Genomic DNA, 20,228 nt, shown 5'->3' with positions numbered 1-20,228 from the left:
TCCTCCGGTATAAATTCAGTATTAATTCATTGTGATTTGATTGATGGTGCTTATAACGATGGAATAAGAACAAATACAATATTTTCATTCAGTGCATACTCAACCCCGATTGGTTATAAATTCAATATGGAACCAAAAAATCTTGTCTATTTACCTGTGTCAGGAAAAATCATATACAGAGTAAATTTTAGGATAACCGATCAAGATAATCATATGATCTCCTTTAATGAAGAAATTATATCCATCAGAATTCACCTACGTGAAGTTTTTCAATAAATAAATAATGGTTATTGTGAGAAAACACGAGTTGGGAAAATATAAAGTAATTACAGGGGAGGGCATGTACCTTTCACCATACTATACAAGGCATGTGGGTAAAGGATACTATAAACCTAAGAGACAACGAGGTGTAGGTCATCAATTTCGAAATAAAGGAGATGGGATAATTGATACTCTAATGGGTATTGGTTCAACCATCCTTAAACATAAAGACCTAATTAGTTCAACTGCTTCTGCCGTGGGCTCCGTTGCGGGTGCTATAAAGAGTATAAAAGATGCTCAAAAGGAGTCTCATAAATTACAAGCAATCAAAGAAATAAAAAAAGGTAAAACTCAACTATCTTCACAAGAACGACAAAAAATCATTAAAATACTTGGGTCAGGGTTTCAACGATTTTAATACTATATAAATACAAGTATGGAAGCGATTGATAGTATCTATGATTTGGATGATACAATTATCATTTCAAACTCCACAAAAAAGGAAGACTATTTTAAGGTAAATGCTATAATAGGAACAGACTGGAATTCAAACGGAACAAAAAGTTTTGAAATAAATAATCAACAAACTTACTTGAATATAGCTGATAGTTTCTTGCTGTGTAAATTTAAATTCACTAAGGCTGCGAATAATACTAATGCTACACTCGTAAATGATTTCTTCTGGAAAATGTTTGATAGTGTTCGCCTGTATATTGGAACACAAGAGGTTGAAGCGGTTGATTATGTCTCTGCTACATCTGAAATGATGAAATTTACACTATATTCGTTTGGTGATAGAATGGGTAAGGGAGCTGTTGAAGGTTTTATTCCTGATATGTCAACGGGTACAAACACAGACCCTGGTTATAGTCAAAGGAAGGCAATGTATAATGATGACACAAAACCAGAGAATAGTTTTACCGTAGCAGTACCTCTGAAAGGTATATTTGGATTTTGTGATTAAGACAAAGTTTTGTATGGTCTTAAAATTAGATTTCAACTACAAAGGAATGATAATGTAAATAGGTTGCTTTTTGGGGTTGAAAATGCTTTTGGAGACAACAATAAATTTGTTATTAATGATTTGTGTTGGTATATCAGTGAATATACTCCTAATCTTAAAACGGAAGAGATGTTAAATAGAAGACTTAACTCAAAGAAACCGCTAAATGTATCATACCTTAAAAGAAGATGTCAACACGTTAAACTGGAACACACTACCTACACTTGGAATTTGGGTGTTCTTCAAGGAAAGCCACGATACCTCTGGCTCATTTTTAAAAAACCAGATGGAGAGGACGGTACTAATAAGAATAATGCGCTGAGTGATAATGCTAAGGTGAAACAACTTCGGGTTTCTCTTGATGGCACATTTTATCCGCGAGATAGATTGGAAATTGATTGGGAAAAAAATGATTATGCGGAAGCCTACAAGTCCTACCAAAAGGTGTGTGAAAGTAATGGTAATAATGATCCTATTTTGGATATGGTTGCGTTTCAAAAACTTTATACAATCTATGCAATTGACCTGAGTTCTCAAAAGGAAACTATAAAGTCTAATCGAGTGGATACTTCTCTATACATTGAAAGAGGGGAGAGTGAAGAGGTTAATGCATATTGTTTGCTTTTGGAGGAAACAGAATTACAGATTAATACAGATAATGGTGTTATGATTAATATCACATAGGTTTTTTCTCATAAATAAATGGTTGGGGTATATGTTAATCAAATCAATCTTAATAAATTAACATCTTGTATTCAAAATCAAAAGCCTTGTATTATTAATGTTAATACAATTCAAAGAAAAGGAGCTGTAAGAATTGATGTTTTACTCACACACACACAAGTAAAAACACTAAATGATACTGGTTCACTTAAAATTAAAAGGACAAAACCTATGTTAAAGAAATATTCAATAGACGAGTCAAGAGGAGGATTTCTCCCGTTTCTAATTCCTTTATTTGCTGGTTTAAGTGCGGCGGGAGCATTGACTGGTGGTATTTCAGCAGCGGTAAAAACTGCTAACGAAAGGAAGGCACAACTAAAAGCTCAAAAAGAATTGGAAAGACATAACAAGGAGTTGGAGAAACAAATTAGTGGAAGTGGTGTAATTGTAGATTTTGCTCAAAAACTTGAAAGTCTACCTGATAAAGCTAGATTGTTGGTTAGAGATATGCTTTCCTCTATCGCTCAAGCGGGTGTTAAACTAACTAAACGGGGTAATGGATTGTATCTTTCTCATAAATAAATGGATAAATGGTTTAAACAATTTGGAAAGAATACAATGTCAAATATAGAACTTACTAAGTATTGTAAAACACAAAAAATTGATAATGTGGTTATTTGTATGAGAGATGAATTAATACATATAAATAAGAATACAAAGAATATTATTATGAATTTAGACACACAGAATGTTTCTCATTGGGTTTGTATTCATAATAGTCAGGATAAATATTATTTTGATAGTTATGGTATGCCACCACCTGTTGAAGTAATACAATTCTTACAGAATGGTGTTTATCAAACATTTCAAGTTCAAGAAATTAATTCTAAATGTTGTGGTCAATTATGTTTATATGTATTATTTCAACTCAACAATAATGAAAATTTTTATGATATCATTTTTAATCTAATATAAATGACTTATGTTGGAAAAGATGGTTCTATCTTTGGAAAATCCTCTCAGGATATTGATTTATCAAATTATTATACAAAGGCACAGGCTGAACGACAAAAATATAGTGTAAGTAAAAATATTAATATGAAGAATACTTATAAATTAATCAATTATCCAAACCCTACAGATGCAAATGACTTAATTAGATTTAGTGATTTATCACAATATATATTTTTAAAGAAAACAGCACGTTTTGTTAAACAAGTAAAATTTACAACCACAACACCTGGTTATACTGACCATACACCTTTCCTCATTGAATTTAACTACCTGCTTACAATTGAATTTTATAAAGAAGGACATATAGTTAATATGCGAATTAATAAATGGGGGTACGATATGCCTGATTTAGGGTATAATTGGTCTTTTTCAATAAACATAGAAGACCTACATGATTTGAATCAGTCTCGTAAAGAAGAATATTATCCACTTGGTGAGGATATGGATTTATGTGGAAGTACAATTAATAAACAACAAATACATGGTTTTAAGAAAAGAAAAATACATGATAGTATAGCAATGGTTAGCATGACAAAGAAGGAAGGTCATGAGATAAGGATAGAAAGCCAAGGAATACAAACCGATTTGGTAGTGGGAAGATGGGGTGGTATTACCTGTCATAATATTAATCTCACATATATTTCTGATACATAAATGGCAGGAAGAAGACTACAAGAGAATTATAATTTTTGTGTTCAAGGATACCTACAAGAAAAGGGTGCTCGGTATTACATACCTTATGATTTGGAGCATATACATGGGAATTTTGTCATAAAAAACTGGCCTTATACTGATATTGTTAAACCCACAAATAGAGACTTGTTTAAAGTATTAAATTTTTTTTTTTTTTTTTTTTTTTTATACAATATCGAGGTTTTAAATTTTTATACAAAAAAAAAAAAAAAAAAAATGAACTTCTCAAAGTTATGAAATATAAAACTCTTTTATAAATCGTCAACAAATCTTATTGGTATCCTATTATGAGAAAAATAATAATAGATACAAGAATATCTCAAAATCCAGATGAGTATATGTATAATATTCTTTGGGGTTTAAACTCAAGGGTAGCAAGGGATGAGGAAGGAGTTGAAGAAGAGAAGGAGAAAAGAGAGAAAAGAGAGAAGGAGGAGAGGGAACAAAGAGAGAGGGAGGAGAGGGAGATGGAAATCAGAGCGATTCAAAAAAGAGTGGATGTATTACAGCAAGAAGATCAATCTCAACTCACCGAAGAGGAAAATAAAGAAAGAATGAATGCTGTGAAAATATTGATATCAAAAATTGCTAAGATAAATGAGGAAGGAGTTAAAGAAGAGAAGGAGGAAAGAGAGAAAAAGGAGAAGGAGGAAAGGGAGAAAAAGGAGGAGGAGAGGGAGAAAAAGGAGAAGGAGGAGAGGGAGGAAAGGGAGCAAAGAGAGAGGGAGGAAAAATATAAAAAGATGGAAATCAGTGAGATTCGTAAAAGATTGAGTGTATTACAGCAAATAAATCAATCTCAATGCACCGAAGAGGAAATTAAAGAATTAACATCTCTTATGAAGATAATGGTTTCAAAAATAACAACGTCAATGTCTTCAATTTCAGGGAGGAGATTTAAACGAGAAAGTGGTGAAGAAGAAGAAGAAGAAGGAAAAGATTATGTGATTGATGATGTTGGTGTCATTGACTTTAGTTAGTTTTTATTTGTAAATAAATGGAGGAGAGAGTGAAGGCATTCCTTTGCATTCTTTATGTTTTAAAAATAAAGATTGAAATGTATATGTTGAAAACCAAAAAGGTTTTGATACTCTGTCGGAATTTTTCTGATAAATAAATATGAGTTATTGTCTCAAATGTAAAAAGAAAACTAAATCTAAAAATATCTCTTATGTTAAAGCTAAAAATAATAGAGTTTATCAAAAAGGAATATGTCAAGTGTGTGGCTCTAAAAAGTGCCAATTCATCTCTCCTAAAAGAGGAGGAGACATACAAAAGTTTCTGTCAGGAAGTAAATTTACAACAACTGGATTTCCAGGTGAATTACACCTTCCAGGGTATTCTTTCTGTGGTCCAGGAACAAACTTGGATAAAAGATTAGATGAGGCTGACAATCCTAAACCTTGGTCTAAACCTACAAATAGGGTTGACGAAGTGTGTATGAAGCATGATATTGCTTATGGGAAAACCACTACGTTGACTGAAAAACATAAAGCCGACAGCGAAATGTTGTATAATTTGTCTTTGATACAAAATCCAACGTTGAGAGAGAAAGTTGATAGGTTTATTGTGAGAAATTTGATAAATGCTAAATTGAAACTTGGTCTTGGTTATTCCTCAAAAAACTATTAGGCTCTAATGATGTCATCAAGACTGAGGAGCTTTTGGCTGAAGAATTACACAAACCTATAATCACAAAGTTTAAAAGAAGGAAGGTTTATTCTAAATACACCGACCACATATGGTCCGCTGATTTAATTGAATTGAATAATGACAGGGGATACAGGTATGCTTTAACCGTTATTGATTTGAGGAGTAGATTTGCCTGGGTTGTCCCTTTAAAAAATAAAAGGGGTGATACTTTAATGTTAGCCTTTAAGCTAATATTTGATCGGGATAAAAGGAAACCAAAGAAGTTATGGACTGATGAGGGAACAGAGCTCTATAACAAAATATTCATGAAATTTCTTAAGGGGAAGGGTATTAAATTATACAGCACCTTTAATGAAGGAAAGGCAGTTGTTATTGAGCGTTTTAATCGTACTTTAAAAGAGAAATTATATTAAAAATTCACACAACTCGGTTCTCAAAAATGGGTGTATTTAATTCAGGATATTGTAGATAATTACAATAATACAGTTCATTCATCAACAAAATCAAAACCATCAGAAACATTTACAAAATTAGAATATGAAAAGGAGATTAATTTGAGAAAGCCCAAGTTTAAAGTTGGTGATATTGTAAGAATATACAAATGGAAAAGTCATTTTGAGAAAGGTTATACACAAAAATGGACTCGTGAATTATTTAAAATCATTGATGTAATGGATACAGTCCCTTGGACCTACAAATTATATGATTTAAATGGAGAAGAAATCTTGGGTTCATTTTACTCACACGAATTACAAAAAACACAAGTAAGCAGTTAATACCCTTGAAAATAATAAATAAATAAATAAAATGTAATGGGGATACGTTTTTAAATCTGTGAACCCCAAACCAGAATCCCACAACTTTTTAGTTGGGGCTTAACTTTTGTGTGTGTATAATGGGGATACGTTTTTAAATCTGTGAACCCCAAACACAGAATCCCACAACTTTTTAGTTGGGGCTTAACTTTTGTGTGTGTATAATGGGGATACGTTTTTAAATCTGTGAACCCCAAACACAGAATCCCACAACGTTTCAGTTGGGGCTTAATTTTTGTGTGTGTATAATGGGGATACGTTTTTAAATCTGTGAACCTCAAACACAGAATCCCTCAACTTTCCAGTTGGGGCTTAACTTTTGTGTGTGTGTGTATGTGTGAGTGAGTCATAATAATATACAAACCCTAACCCAACCCCATCCCTAACCCAACCCCATCCCTAACCCAAACCCATCCCTAACCCAAACCCATCCCTAACCCAACCCCATCCCTAACCCAACCCATTCCTAACCCAACCCCATCCCTAACCCAACCCCATCCCTAACCCAACCCAATCCCATACCCAATCCCATCCCTAACCCAACCCCATCCCTAACCCAACCCTAACCCAACCCCATCCCTAACCCAACCCATCCCTAACCCTCACATTCAAAATCCCAACCCTAGCCCAATCCCATACCTAACCCAACCCCAACCCTAACCCTCACATTCAAAATCCCAACCCTAACCCAACCCCATCCCTAACCCAACCCCATCCCTAACCCTCACATTCAAAATCCCACCCAAACCCTAACATAATCTTTCTTTTCTTCTTTTTTTTAAATACGTATTTTTTTTTTTTCCTCTTCCATCCAATTCTGTCTTTCAAGGCTTTCAAGTTTGAAGAAGTAGAAATGGGAAGAAAGAATTTTCCAGCATTTTCTTCCTCGAACTTTCTTGATATTGCTTAAATCAAGCGTCATTAAATAAAGAACATTGTTCATTGCTTTAGAATCCAAAGAGTCTCCAAGAGGAATCCCACAGGTAGAGTCTCCAAAATAAAACCAACTTTCCAAGTTCCCAAGGTATAACCACATTCCTGTTGAGCCTCCAAGAGAGGTATCACATTCCGAGTCATCAAAACAAAACCCCCATTCCGAGTCTCCAAAAATATAACCATCTTTCCAAGTCTCCAAGGTAGAACCACAATTTTCAGAAATATTGGGGGTTTCCGTGATAAGTCTCACATAGTATAACTGTGGACCATCAGGGAAAACTTCCCTTTCCCAATTTTTTAGGGTTTCTATGATGTGTCTCACATAGTATAACTGCGGACCATCAGGGAGAACTCTCCTTGCCCAATTTTTTAGGGTTTCTATGATGTGTCTCACATAGTATAACTGCGGATCATCAGGGAGAATTCCCGTTTCCCAATTTTTTAGGGTTTCTATGATGTGTCTCACATAGTATAACTGCGGACCATCAGGGAGAATTCCCGTTTCCCAATTTTCAGAAATGTGTGGGTCTCCAATGTATGACTTGTATTCTGACTCATCAAGGTAGAACTTGTTCAGTGGGTTTTGTTTTGATAACTCACAACAAGTATCATCATGGTAAAACTCTTTTTCAGGATTTTGTGGATCTACAAGGTATAACTCTTTGGCTGGATCATCAAGGTAGAACTCGTTCTGGGGGTCTTGGTTGTTCAAAAAGTCTTCAAACAAAAAAATAACTTCATCCCAAGTTGTGTTAAAAGCAGAATTTTCATTTCATATCTCAGATACAATTTCCTGTGAAAGAAAATAACAATGTATTAATTTAATACAATATTTTAATTTGTATAAAACAAGCTCTATGAATATTAAAATAAACTTTGTTAACTCTTACACGAGTCTCATCTAAAAAAAAAAAGAAAAGAAAAAAAAAAAAAAATTTAATTAATTAAACAAATAAATAAATAAATAAACAAACTTACCTCCATTGATGAGGTTCGAGTCCAGTTCATCAATCTGAAGGTTGAGTTCTACACAGGTAGTAGGACTCCAAGGAATAGCAAAGTTATCCCATTCCATTTCGGCATAGTAGTCCATTCTCAAGTGAAGTAGAAAGCGTGTTTGAAAAAGCCTGTGTGGTCGGTGCCTTTTATAAGAAGGGCTGGGTGTGTGTCATTTCCTGTGGAAATTCCCTGGGCAAACCTGGGCGTGTCTTAACTGGAAATGATGTGATGGAAATTCCCTGAAAATGATGTAATGTATTACCTGGAAATGATACAATGCTAAAGAGTTTATAAAGTGGGTGGGGCTTAGCAAAGTGGGCGGGGCTTCGCAAAAATGGGCGGGGCTTAACAAAAGGGGGGCGGGGCTTACCAAAAAGTGGACGGAGCTTAACAAAAGGTGGACAGAGCCTACCAAAAAGTGTGTGGCACTGGAGGCGCTCAGACAAGAACATTGAGGGAGGTTTATCATTTTATTTTAGCTCAGTTAAAATATCTTGATAAAGAACCAAACTCAAACATATTTTTTGTTAATGTATTAGACGGTGAGGAGAGTTGTAGGAGAATTAAATTATTTCCCACGCATAAACAAATATTTGTAGGGTCGTTGTTTGAGTGGGCCAAAGATGATTCACCAGATGATATTAAGAGTAAAAGGTTAAAAGGTCCATAAGGTCAGAAGGATCACAGGTTCACACAGAAGGACCATTGTTTAAGTGGTCTAATGAATAAGGATAACATGTCAAAAGGTTAGAAGGTTCGTAAAGAACAGGGTGAGAGAAATAGAGGTGTTTAGGGGCAATGAGGGAGGGGAAAAATTAACATGTAAGTCAATGGGAAAATGAGAGTGTCCCAGAAGCAACATATATGTATACACTACTTTCGTGGATTTTCGTCGACCTTCGTGGATTTTCGTCGACCTTCGTGGATTTTCGTCGACATTCGCGGGTTTTGTCTTGCCATTTCCGTGACTTTCATCGACCTTCGCGGATTGTCGCCGATACTCGTGCGTTTGTCTCACCATTTCCGGGACTTTCATTGACATTTGCAGATTATCGTCGACATTCTCGGGATTTGCGTCAACATTTGCGGATTTGGCCTCACTGTTCACGGTTAGTTCCTCTCTATTCGCGGATTTTGGCGACTCGGGAACCCATACCCCCTTTTTGCATTGAAGCAATGCCCCACTATTCACGGGTTTTGCTCTTTGCGAATTTTGCAGAGATGTATCCCCTGTGAATAGCGGGGTCTGACTGTATTAAAATATAACATTATAATATTATTATAATGTTGAGGTACGTACACACCATATTAAAAAGAACATTCAAAATACGTGACATTGGATTTCCAATTTTTTCTTTAACTAAAGATCCTTACAAACTGGGTTAATTCTGATTTCAAATTCGAAATCAGCACCCTCTAATTCATCTAAAACACGTACTTTAACCTCAGTAGCAAATTTGTTGTTGTCCAGTGTAATCATTGCTGGAGAGGATGTTCCACTGCACTCCAGTTTCCCATGGAGTATATTACAGTAAATTTAAAATAGTAAACTTTTATTTTTTGGGAAAATGTTGCTGATAAATTATAACTGCGTGGTTGATTTGATGGCAGTGGAGTGGAAAGTGTGGTCGAGTTGAGGGATAAGTCATTGAAGGAAAAATGGTTTTATCACATGATTCGTGCATCACGTGATGATGATAACTCACCTTTCCAATCCCAATGTGATTTGGTAACATGCTTTTAAAAGGTTATTTTAATTGTAAGTCAAGGGTCATGGAGGAACAAAGCAACATAGTACAATGGGTTTACAGATTGCAAGGAGATTAAAGGGGAACAGGCATAGAAAAACACAAATACACAAAACAAATGGGTAGGTGAGTGGCAGGAATGAAAGAAGGATAAGAGCGAAGGTAGGAGATCAACAAGATCCAAATATATCGGGAGTGGTATGGGAAAAAGTCTAAGGTGATGATGGATCTCTCTGTCAGAAGACTGGAGTGACGGTCTTGAGGCAACATGCACAAAGTTGGTTACACATATGAGAAAGTGTAGGGATGAAGGAATGGAGATGAGAATCCAGGCCATACTTGGGCATGAAAACCAGGTGTGGGTTTCTGTAAGAATGCATGTGATCGTGATCTTTGGTGATGGGGGAACGGAATAGAGTGAGTGTGGAGCAAGGCTTGAAGTGAAGCAGGAGAAAAATATAACCCCATCATTCTGCCTGTGTGGGTGAGAAGCAGTCCCGCAGATTGATCTTATCAGGAAATCCCATTTATGTGAAAGGTATTGAAATTGATGTCTCCAGGTGAGCAAGATGTGAAAAAGCTGTACCAACCCAACGTGGGGATCCACATTCATTGCTAATGTTGTTGATGGCCTTGTCCACTTTGAAGTCTACCTGGATCAGAACGGAAATGGCTCTGTAAAGAACACCACCGGTGTCAGGCAGCGCACAAACGGTTGCAGACATGGTCAGGTAGAGACATGTGACAAACAATGAAAACAAATAGTTCCAGGGATTACATCTCTTACCTGGATTGCGAGAGAAGTAAACTGGTGACTTCAACATCTGATTCTTATTGAAGGACAGATTGAGAATTTATGACATTCCTGTGTTGAAAGACATGTTTCAGGTAGCTGACCAATCACATTTGTTTCACAGATCTGCAGAAAGTGATGTCGTGGCACCTTGCCATTCAGAGGTGTGGATCTAGTGTTGTGTGCAGGATGGAATCGGAAACAGAAAGGTCAATGATGGAGAACAAGAAAAAGGTTGTGAGCTCAGAAACCTTTGCATCAGGTTGCTGTTGATGAAGCCTTTGCATCAAGCTGCTGTTGATGAAACCTTTGCGTCAAGTTGCTGTTGATGAAGCCTTTGCATCAAGTTGCTGTTGATGAAACCTTTGCATCAAGTTGCAGTTGATGAAGCCTTTGCATCAAGCTGCTGTTGATGAAGCCGTTGCATCAAGCTGCTGTTGATGAAGCCTTTGCATCAAGCTGCAGTTGATGAAACCTTTGCATCAAGCTGCAGTTGATGAAACCTTTGCGTCAAGTTGCTGTTGATGAAGCCTTTGCGTCAAGTTGCGGTTGATGAAGCCTTTGCATCAAGTTGCTGTTGATGAAGCCTTTGCATCAAGTTGCTGTTGATGAAGCCTTTGCATCAAGTTGCTGTTGATGAAGCCTTTGCATCAAGTTGCTGTTGATGAAGCCTTTGCATCAAGTTGCTGTTGATGAAACCTTTGCATCAAGTTGCTGTTGATGAAACCTTTGCATCAAGTTGCTGTTGATGAAACCTTTGCATCAAGTTGCTGTTGATGAAACCTTTGCATCAAGTTGCTGTTGATGAAGCCTTTGTATCAAGTTGCTGTTGATGAAGCCTTTGCATCAAGTTGCTGTTGATGAAGCCTTTGCATCAAGTTGCTGTTGATGAAGCCTTTGCATCAAGTTGCTGTTGATGAAACCTTTGCATCAAGTTGCTGTTGATGAAACCTTTGCATCAAGTTGCTGTTGATGAAGCCTTTGCATCAAGTTGCTGTTGATAAAACCTTTGCATCAAGTTGCTGTTGATGAAGCCTTTGCATCAAGTTGCTGTTGATGAAGCCTTTGCATCAAGTTGCTGTTGATGAAACCTTTGCATCAAGTTGCTGTTGATGAAGCCTTTGCATCAAGTTGCTGTTGATGAAGCCTTTGCATCAAGTTGCTGTTGATGAAGCCTTTGCATCAAGTTGCTGTTGATGAAACCTTTGCATCAAGTTGCTGTTGATGAAACCTTTGCATCAAGTTGCTGTTGATGAAGCCTTTGCATTAAGTTGCTGTTGATGAAGCCTTTGCATTAAGTTGCTGTTGATGAAGCCTTTGCATTAAGTTGCTGTTGATGAAACCTTTGCATCAAGTTGCTGTTGATGAAGCCTTTGCATCAAGTTGCTGTTGATGAAACCTTTGCATCAAGTTGCTGTTGATGAAGCCTTTGCATCAAGTTGCTGTTGATGAAGCCTTTGCATCAAGTTGCTGTTGATGAAACCTTTGCATCAAGTTGCTGTTGATGAAACCTTTGCATCAAGTTGCTGTTGATGAAGCCTTTGCATCAAGTTGCTGTTGATGAAGTCTTTGCATGAAGTTGCTGTTGATGAAGCCTTTGCATGAAGTTGCTGTTGATGAAGCCTTTGCATGAAGTTGCTGTTGATGAAGCCTTTGCATCAAGTTGCTGTTGATGAAGCCTTTGCATCAAGTTGCTGTTGATGAAGCCTTTGCATCAAGTTGCTGTTGATGAAACCTTTGCATCAAGTTGCTGTTGATGAAACCTTTGCATCAAGTTGCTGTTGATGAAACCTTTGCATCAAGTTGCTGTTGATGAAACCTTTGCATCAAGTTGCTGTTGATGAAGCCTTTGCATCAAGCTGCTGTTGATGAAGCCTTTGCATCAAGTTGCTGTTGATGAAGCCTTTGCATCAAGTTGCTTTTGATGAAACCTTTGCATCAAGTTGCTGTTCATGAAACCTTTGCATCAAGTTGCTGTTGATGAAGCCTTTGCGTCAAGTTGCTGTTGATGAAGCCTTTGCATCAAGTTTCTGTTGATGAAGCCTTTGCATCAAGTTGCTGTTGATGAAACCTTTGCCATAAGTTGCTGTTGATGAAACCTTTACATCAAGTTGCTGTTGATGAAGCCTTTGCATCAAGTCACTGTTTATGAAGCCTTTGCATCAAGTTGCCGTTTATGAAGCCTTTGCATCAAGTCACTGTTGATGAAGCCTTTGCATCAAGTTGCCGTTTATGAAGCCTTTGCATCAAGTTGCTGTTTATTAAGCCTTTGCTTCAAGTCACTGTTGATGAAGCCTTTGCATCAAGTTGCCGTTTATGAAGCCTTTGCATCAAGTTGCTGTTTATGAAGCCTTTGCTTCAAGTCACTGTTTATGAAGCCTTTGCATCAAGTTGCCGTTTATGAAGCCTTTGCATCAAGTCACTGTTGATGAAGCCTTTGCATCAAGTTGCCGTTTATGAAGCCTTTGCATCAAGTCACTGTTGATGAAGCCTTTGCATCAAGTTGCCGTTTATGAAGCCTTTGCATCAAGTTGCTGTTGATGAAACCTTAACATCAAGTTGCTGTTTATGAAGCCTTTGCATCAAGTTGCTGTTGATGAAGCCTTTGCTTCAAGTTGCTGTTTATGAAGCCTTTGCATCAAGTTGCCGTTTATGAAGCCTTTGCATCAAGTTGACCGTCCTGCACCCAGTCTACACACAACATTAGACACCAAATGAACAACAACCAAGATGCTTTGCAAGGCCGAACAGTAATGGGTGCTGCTCTTGTTCGTTTTATTCCAAATAATAACAAGTTACTGAAGAAGCCCCTTCCATGCTGCACCCACTAAATCATTAATAGTTTCCCAGTAATCATTGAAGATCAAGTATCTTATTATGGAGTTTACTGACATGAAACCACCTGTAATTGGGAAGAATATCCTCCTCATAAGGTTTCACACCTATGGCTAACAACTGTGTGAGTCACGTGACCGGACCTTACCTTGACGACTGGACCTTACCTTGACGTTTGGTGGTGTCATGTCATTACATAACGGATTGGTTTACTTTATCATTTATATAATTTTTCTGTTCAGGCGATGGAGACTACACCATCAATTTCACCTTCTGGTGAAAAGAATGCAAAATCACCTTCTCGTGAAAAGGATGCAAAATCACCTTCTCGTGAAAAGGATGCAAAATCACCTTCTCGTGAAAAGAAAACTCGGCAATCAGGTGTTGTGCTTCGTTTGTGCTATCTTGTGGTGAACACTAATATGAGATTTCAAATTACCATCGAAAAGTTAACTCCTTGAATAAACTATTTTTTTCTCCTCTGTTTAGTTTTCTTGCAGTACGACACGTATGGACATTCAATGGGAGCAGAACGAGACTTTTTGTCGAAGTTGAAATCGTATTTTCACAAGACAAATGTGGATTTGCATTTCGAGGCTTATACAGGACGAACCTCCATTGCTGATAATACAAGACGAACCCCCATTGCTGATAATAAACAGCTTCTCCTTTTCTGTGTTAACTCTACTCGTGTGCGAACTGATGCTCAAGCTGCGCTCCGACGCATTGGAGGTAACAAAGTAAACTTTCCGCCATTCCTCTTGCAAAATACCACGTGCTTTGCACAAATGTGTTCAAAATTTACACCGGCTCTTTCATTTTTGATCTTTTGTGTCTCTTTTGCTTCCAGACGAGCCTGTGATATTGATTGTGATGAATCACTTTCATAAGAAAACGAACTTGGCAAATCCTCACAGCGCCGCACACGTTGCACAAAGCAATGTCCGTGCAGTGGTGGATTGCTTCTTCTTCGAATCAGACGGCACGTACGACTGCAAGCAGAATGAGGATGCCGTGGAACAAGTTGCTAAAGAAATCATGTCAATGCCGAATACTCCTGGACATCATGACAACGTTGAAACAGTAAGATTTTCATCACTAAGTGAAATGGCATCAATACTTTAGACTGTAATCAGCAGGATACGGCTTGTAATTTGTTGTTGTGCAGATATATTATTGATTCAAGAATGTTGATCAACTTGTACGATATTTATATGCTGGAGAAAAAAATTGGTATTTATTAGCACAGGGTGATTTTTTTTTTTCTTTTTCTTCGAGAACCATAAATAATCCCCATACACTAAAAACTATATCTGTTGGGAACCTAATATAAATGTGGCCTCATGTTACAGAAGGACGTAACATGATCCTGAGAGTTTGAGGTATCACGTGGTTTACCACGTGACCCGGCAGTGCCGTTTAACGGTTTTCACTCCGTCATGCCATGGCGCTCACTGTGGACGAACACGTGTTTCTCATCGAACATTACATCAAGAATGTACCCTTTAGGGAATGTCAAATTACATTTCAAAGTCGCTTTGGTTGTTTTATAAAACCTTCAAAATCAGCGATATGGAAACTGGTGAAGCAGTTCAGAGAAACAATCTGCGTGAAAGTTAAAAGGTTATTTGTCCCCTACCGGTGTACACCGGAGGGGACTATAGGTTTGCACGCCGTCCCTCCGTCAGTCAGTCTGTCAGTCCGTCAGTCCGTCAGTCCGTTAGTCCGTCAGTCCGTCAGTCCGTCAGTCCGTCAGTCCGTCACGCAAAGAACAGTTTTCCGGACCTTTTTTCTAAACGCTTAATGCTAATGATTTCAAACTTGGTACATGGTTTCCTCATGATAAGTTACATATCGAGTTCGAACTTCACGACGTTTCGATCATTTTTGACAAAGTTATGGCACTTTGAACTTTGGGAATTCTGATAATTCTGATGATCCTCAACTCAGTGCCATTTTAAGTTTTAATTTCCTTTAAAAAAGATTTTCTCTGCAATAATTGGACCGATTGAGATCAAATTTTCACCATAGGAGGGACTCCGTCTGTAGAATATTTTAATGGTAAGTATGACGTCACAGGTCACGTGGTTCGGGCGCCATATTGCTTTTCGTGAAAACACGTAAAACCCTTTTTCTCTGCAACGGCTGAACAGATCGAGGCCAACCTTTGCAGGCAGAATCGCATACCCATGAGGAACAAAAAAGTCGACGAGCATGACGTCATGCGTCACATGGTTTCAGAGTTATGACGTTTTTAAGCATGAACCTTTAAAACCGAACCTCTCCCTCATTTTTGATCCAATCGAGGGGAAACTTCACAGGTCTGTTCCGCATGTCAGTCTACTAAAATGTCCTTTTGGAATTTGCGATAGCTCACGTGGTTTGGCAGATATCGTTAATTAAACGAAAATATTTTAAAAATGGATATCTCTTGAATCGCTTTATTTGTCGACGTGAAACTTCATACTGTAGTAGACGTCATGAAGAGTAACAAGTGTGCAAACTTTCAAGGTGATTGGATGTACGGTCTGGAAGCTAGAAGTTGTTATTGCGTGAAGAAGAAGAGGCGTAAAGTTTGCGGATTTAATTATTTATCACATGTACAGACTGAAAGCATCGTTGGACACGACCTGTCGCAGTCATTTTAACCTCAAATAAAATTCTAATTGAAGATTTGTCAATAGCTGAGGTATATTAACAAATGAATAAAACAGATTTGGTCAAATTCTGACTTTTTCAACTCGATCGCATTTGACAGAGTTGTGACAAGCTGAGGAAGAAGAAACCTCGCATTGGCTTCTCCAATGTGCCATAAAAAAATGGATATCTCTTGAATCGCCAGTACCTCAGACCGTGAGTTGGTAATAATTTATATAATTCACACAGTGCAATACGTGCAGGCCGCTCCACGGAGCGACCTTGCGGGCTTATCAACGAGGTGAGGCGTGACACACGTGTCTCAGCATACCTCAGAACAAGTTTGAAAACCAGCATCAACCGTGCATAAATTTGCATATTCGATCATTTTTGACAAAGTTATGGCACTTTGAAATTTGGTAGGGGACATGTATTGCAGCGCAATACTCAGAATGCTTGTTTCCCAAGAAATGCTCCACTTCGTGTCAGAGCGCATGCTGCGAATAATGAATTTGTGCCTCCAACATGGTGGTGGACACTCTCAACACTTCATTTCAGTTAATCAATTGTGTGGATCATGTCAGGTCTTTCTGTAACATTAGGCTACATTTACGCAAAATATTAGGTTCCGAACAGATATAGTTTTTAGTGTATGGGAATCATTTATGGTTCACAAATGAAAGAAGATCCCCCTGTGTATCGATGAGGTGTTTGAAGGAATTCTTCAGCCACTTGTTCTGAGGTCCCAACTGTTTTGTGTAATTTGATGTTCAAAAGCGCACCAAGCACCTGAGGACCTAAATTATATGCCAAAGTCGCCGAAGGCATTATGTTTTCAGGTTTTCTGTCCGTCTGTACTTCCGTCCGTTATAGGTTTTTGTTGCCATGATAACTTGAGAATGGCTGAAGGGATCTTAATCAAACTTGGTGCAGGTATGTATGATGAGGTAAAGATTAACTGATTCGATTTTGCGGTCACGATGGCAAATGTCAAAGGGCAGAGGTCATGTTCGGTAAAAATCCTGTTACCCGCGATAACTTGTGAACCAGTGATGGGATTCTGACCAAATTTGGTACAATTATGTAGAATGTTGTAAAGATGAACTGATTTGATTTTGGGGGCAAAGGTCAAAGTCTGTAATGGGTCTATAACTTGAGAACGGCTGAAGTGATGTACTGTAATTCAAACTTGGTACTGGTATGTATGATGATGTAAAAATTAATAGATTAAAATTTGGGGTTAAAGGTCAAAGTCTGCAAACTATATTATATGAGTCGTAGGTGATTCTGTCTGTCTGTCTGTCGTGGGGTGTGGCTTACTCAGTTTAGAGAGTAGCTCCATCCATCCTGGGAGAGGCCTCATAAACAAATATCCTCCATTTTATTAACTCACATAGCTTTGAGGCCTGTTTAGTTAGGCCTGTGCTGTCTTTCTCTCTCACACAGGTTTATTTCAACTCAAATTCGATATATCATTTCATTTTTCACAGTCGCTAACATGGTTTTAGATTCGCTAGAAAAAACACGGGAAGAAAATTCGATGAAAGTTTCCGTTTATAGAACGAAATGAATCCTCAAAGGCCTGTAATACACCTTTATCTTCAATCTAACTCACCATCTGATTTCATTTGTATCAATGGTTTTAGACTCGGTTTCAGCAATAATTGGGAACATTCATGCACACATGGGAAAATGCAGAGATATATATTTTTAAATCGCGCCTCGATGTATCATACACCGCCCAACATGACACAGACGGATGTAATGTAAAAATGATGTAAAAATTAACTGATTAGAATTTGGGGTTAAAGGTCAAAGTCTGTAATAGGTGTATAACTTGAGAATTGCTGAAGTGATCTAATTCAAACTTGGTACAGGTATATATAATGATGTAAAGATTAACTGATTAGTTTTTGGGGTCAAGAGGTCGAAGGTCAAAGTCTGTAATATGTCTATAACTTGATAACAGCTGAAGCGATCTAATTCAAACTTGGTGCAGATATGTATAATGTTATGAAGATTAACTGATTCGATTTTGGGGTCCTGAGGTCAAAGGCCAAAGGTCAGAGGTCATGTCAGGTAAAAAATGTTCCAACTTGTGAACAGCTGAAGGGATTTAAATTATAACTTGGTGCAGGTATGTTTGAATGATGATGTATAATAATGTATAATGATGCATACATGAACTGATTAAATGTTGGGGTCAAGAGGTCAAAGGTCAGAGGTTATGTCAGGTAAAAATGTGATAACTTGAGAACAGCTGAATGGATTTAAATTATAACTTGGTGCAGGTATGTTTGAATGATGATGTATAATAATGTATAATGATGCATACATGAACTGATTAAATGTTGGGGTCAAGAGGTCAAAGGTCAGAGGTTATGTCAGGTAAAAATGTGATAACTTGAGAACAGCTGAATCGATTTAAATCAAACTTGGTACAAGTATTATAACGATGTGATAATGTGGGTGGAGGCATATCGGTCGACGTCGTGACGTCTTAGAGTGTGTGTGTAGTTTTTTAAATTAACTCCACAGGGAGTGTGTCATCCCAAAAACGAAGAGGGTAAAAATAAATAAAGAAGACTTGAAATTTTAGGATGGAGTTCCATAATTTAGGATGGAGTGAAATTTTAGGATGAATTAAATATGCTTTTTTGTTTGGGTATCACTTTAAATAATTCCTTGGCATGTGACTGGATAAAGAATGGCACGCGACATCGGGTTGAAGAAAAAGGCAGTTTTGCCTTATCTAACCTGTGTTATATGTTCATCCGAATACAAGAAGACATGAAAATTATTACACTTAAATAATCAGCTCAGGTTATCCAGTTTAATGTTTGCACTTCTCCAAGATTTTGGGATTTCAGTTTTTAATCAAATGTATTATGTTGATTTATCCATTACTGTATTTGTTAATGTAATTTTTTCATGTCTGTTTTCATTGATGTATCCCCAAGTGTCCTTGTCTCGCTTGTTATCCATGTGTAACTTCATACAGAAGATGCTGTAGAAAGAAAGAAACTCAAAATAAAACATGTTGAAGGAGCTGCGCTCCAACGCGAGTCGAAAGAATTGACGCGACCAAAGACGGAATTCGTCCGAGTTGCTTTATTGAAACAAAACAGCTCAGGTATTCTGACAAGCCCGTTTTTCGGGCAACAATATATATACACATTTATGTCGGGAAGTTTGCCCGGCAAAAGCTATACCGGGCATGCCCGGGTATAAAGGGCGAGCCTTGGAAAGGCGAGTCTGGACCTGCCCGGGCGTGTTTGGCTGCGGCCTGGCAAGTCGAGGCTGGGTGTGCCCGGGCGCTCTGGGCGAGCACTGGAAAGGCGATAGCGGGCATGCCCGGACGCTCTGGGCGAGCCCTGGAAAGGCGATAGCGGGCATGCCCGGACGCTCTGGGCGAGCCCTGGAAAGGCGATAGCGGGCATGCCCGGACGCTCTGGGCGAGCCCTGGAAAGGCGATAGCGGGCATGCCCGGACGCTCTGGGCGAGCCCTGGAAAGGCGAGAGCGGGCATGCCCGGGAAAGACGAGACCGGGCGTGCCCGGGAGGTTCGGGCGTGCCCGGGAACAGTGAGTCCGGGCATGCCCGGGAGAGGCGCGTCTGGCCGTGTTCTGGCCGGTGCAAGGCGATTATGTACATCCAGCGGTAACCGCTACAATGTCTCATTTGTTAACTAACTTCACCAAACAGCCTGAAATAATTTGCTAATGGAGGGTTTCACCGAAACGGCAGCTTTGGTCACATGAACAACACTAGATGGTATTCATAGAATACTTACCCTGCGCAGTCAACTTGGTGTGAGCCAACTCTTCGTTTTTCAAGGTTTTTTTTTTTTTAAATCCAATATGGCTGCCAGACCACAAGAGCGATGACATCGTAAATTTTTATTCTCTAAATAATTGTTGCAAACATCATGCTCAATACATTTTAAACTGATCAGACCAAGCGTTGTCCCTGTCGAATTATGACGTCATAATTATGGCACCAATGATGTCATCATTAACAATACCTATTCCACATATGGAGTTATTTAAATGAGCCACGTTTCAATTTTTTCCATCGAGCGGTTTTGGAGATATAGATGTGCAAAGTTTTTCCAAGATAGCGCCTGTAACACAGGAACTATGACGTCATGATTATCATTAAAATATTCTAAAGGAGGAG

The 20,228-nt window shown here is 38.2% G+C and overlaps 2 protein-coding genes across 3 annotated transcripts in view; both read left to right on the top strand.

Moving 5' to 3' along the window:
* Positions 1-20,228, top strand: part of LOC137421804 (uncharacterized) — a 342,299-nt gene that overhangs the window by 295,511 nt on the left and 26,560 nt on the right. The window lies entirely within an intron of this gene.
* The window catches only part of LOC137422719 (uncharacterized), a 53,123-nt gene that overhangs the window by 26,246 nt on the left and 6,649 nt on the right, over positions 1-20,228 (top strand). Inside the window, exons 4-6 of the mRNA XM_078772859.1 lie at positions 13,656-13,794; positions 13,903-14,145; positions 14,264-14,496. Of these exons, the coding sequence (XP_078628985.1) occupies positions 13,656-13,794; positions 13,903-14,145; positions 14,264-14,496 (615 nt within the window). The remainder of the gene's footprint in view (positions 1-13,655; positions 13,795-13,902; positions 14,146-14,263; positions 14,497-20,228) is intronic.

The sequence above is a fragment of the Myxine glutinosa genome, chromosome 2 (genome assembly GCF_964187855.1).
Source record: "Myxine glutinosa chromosome 2, kmMyxGlut1.1, whole genome shotgun sequence".
Classification (NCBI taxonomy): Eukaryota; Metazoa; Chordata; class Myxini; order Myxiniformes; family Myxinidae; genus Myxine; species Myxine glutinosa.
Note: the sequence above shows the minus strand (reverse complement) of the source record. Positions and strands in the feature narration are given on the sequence as shown.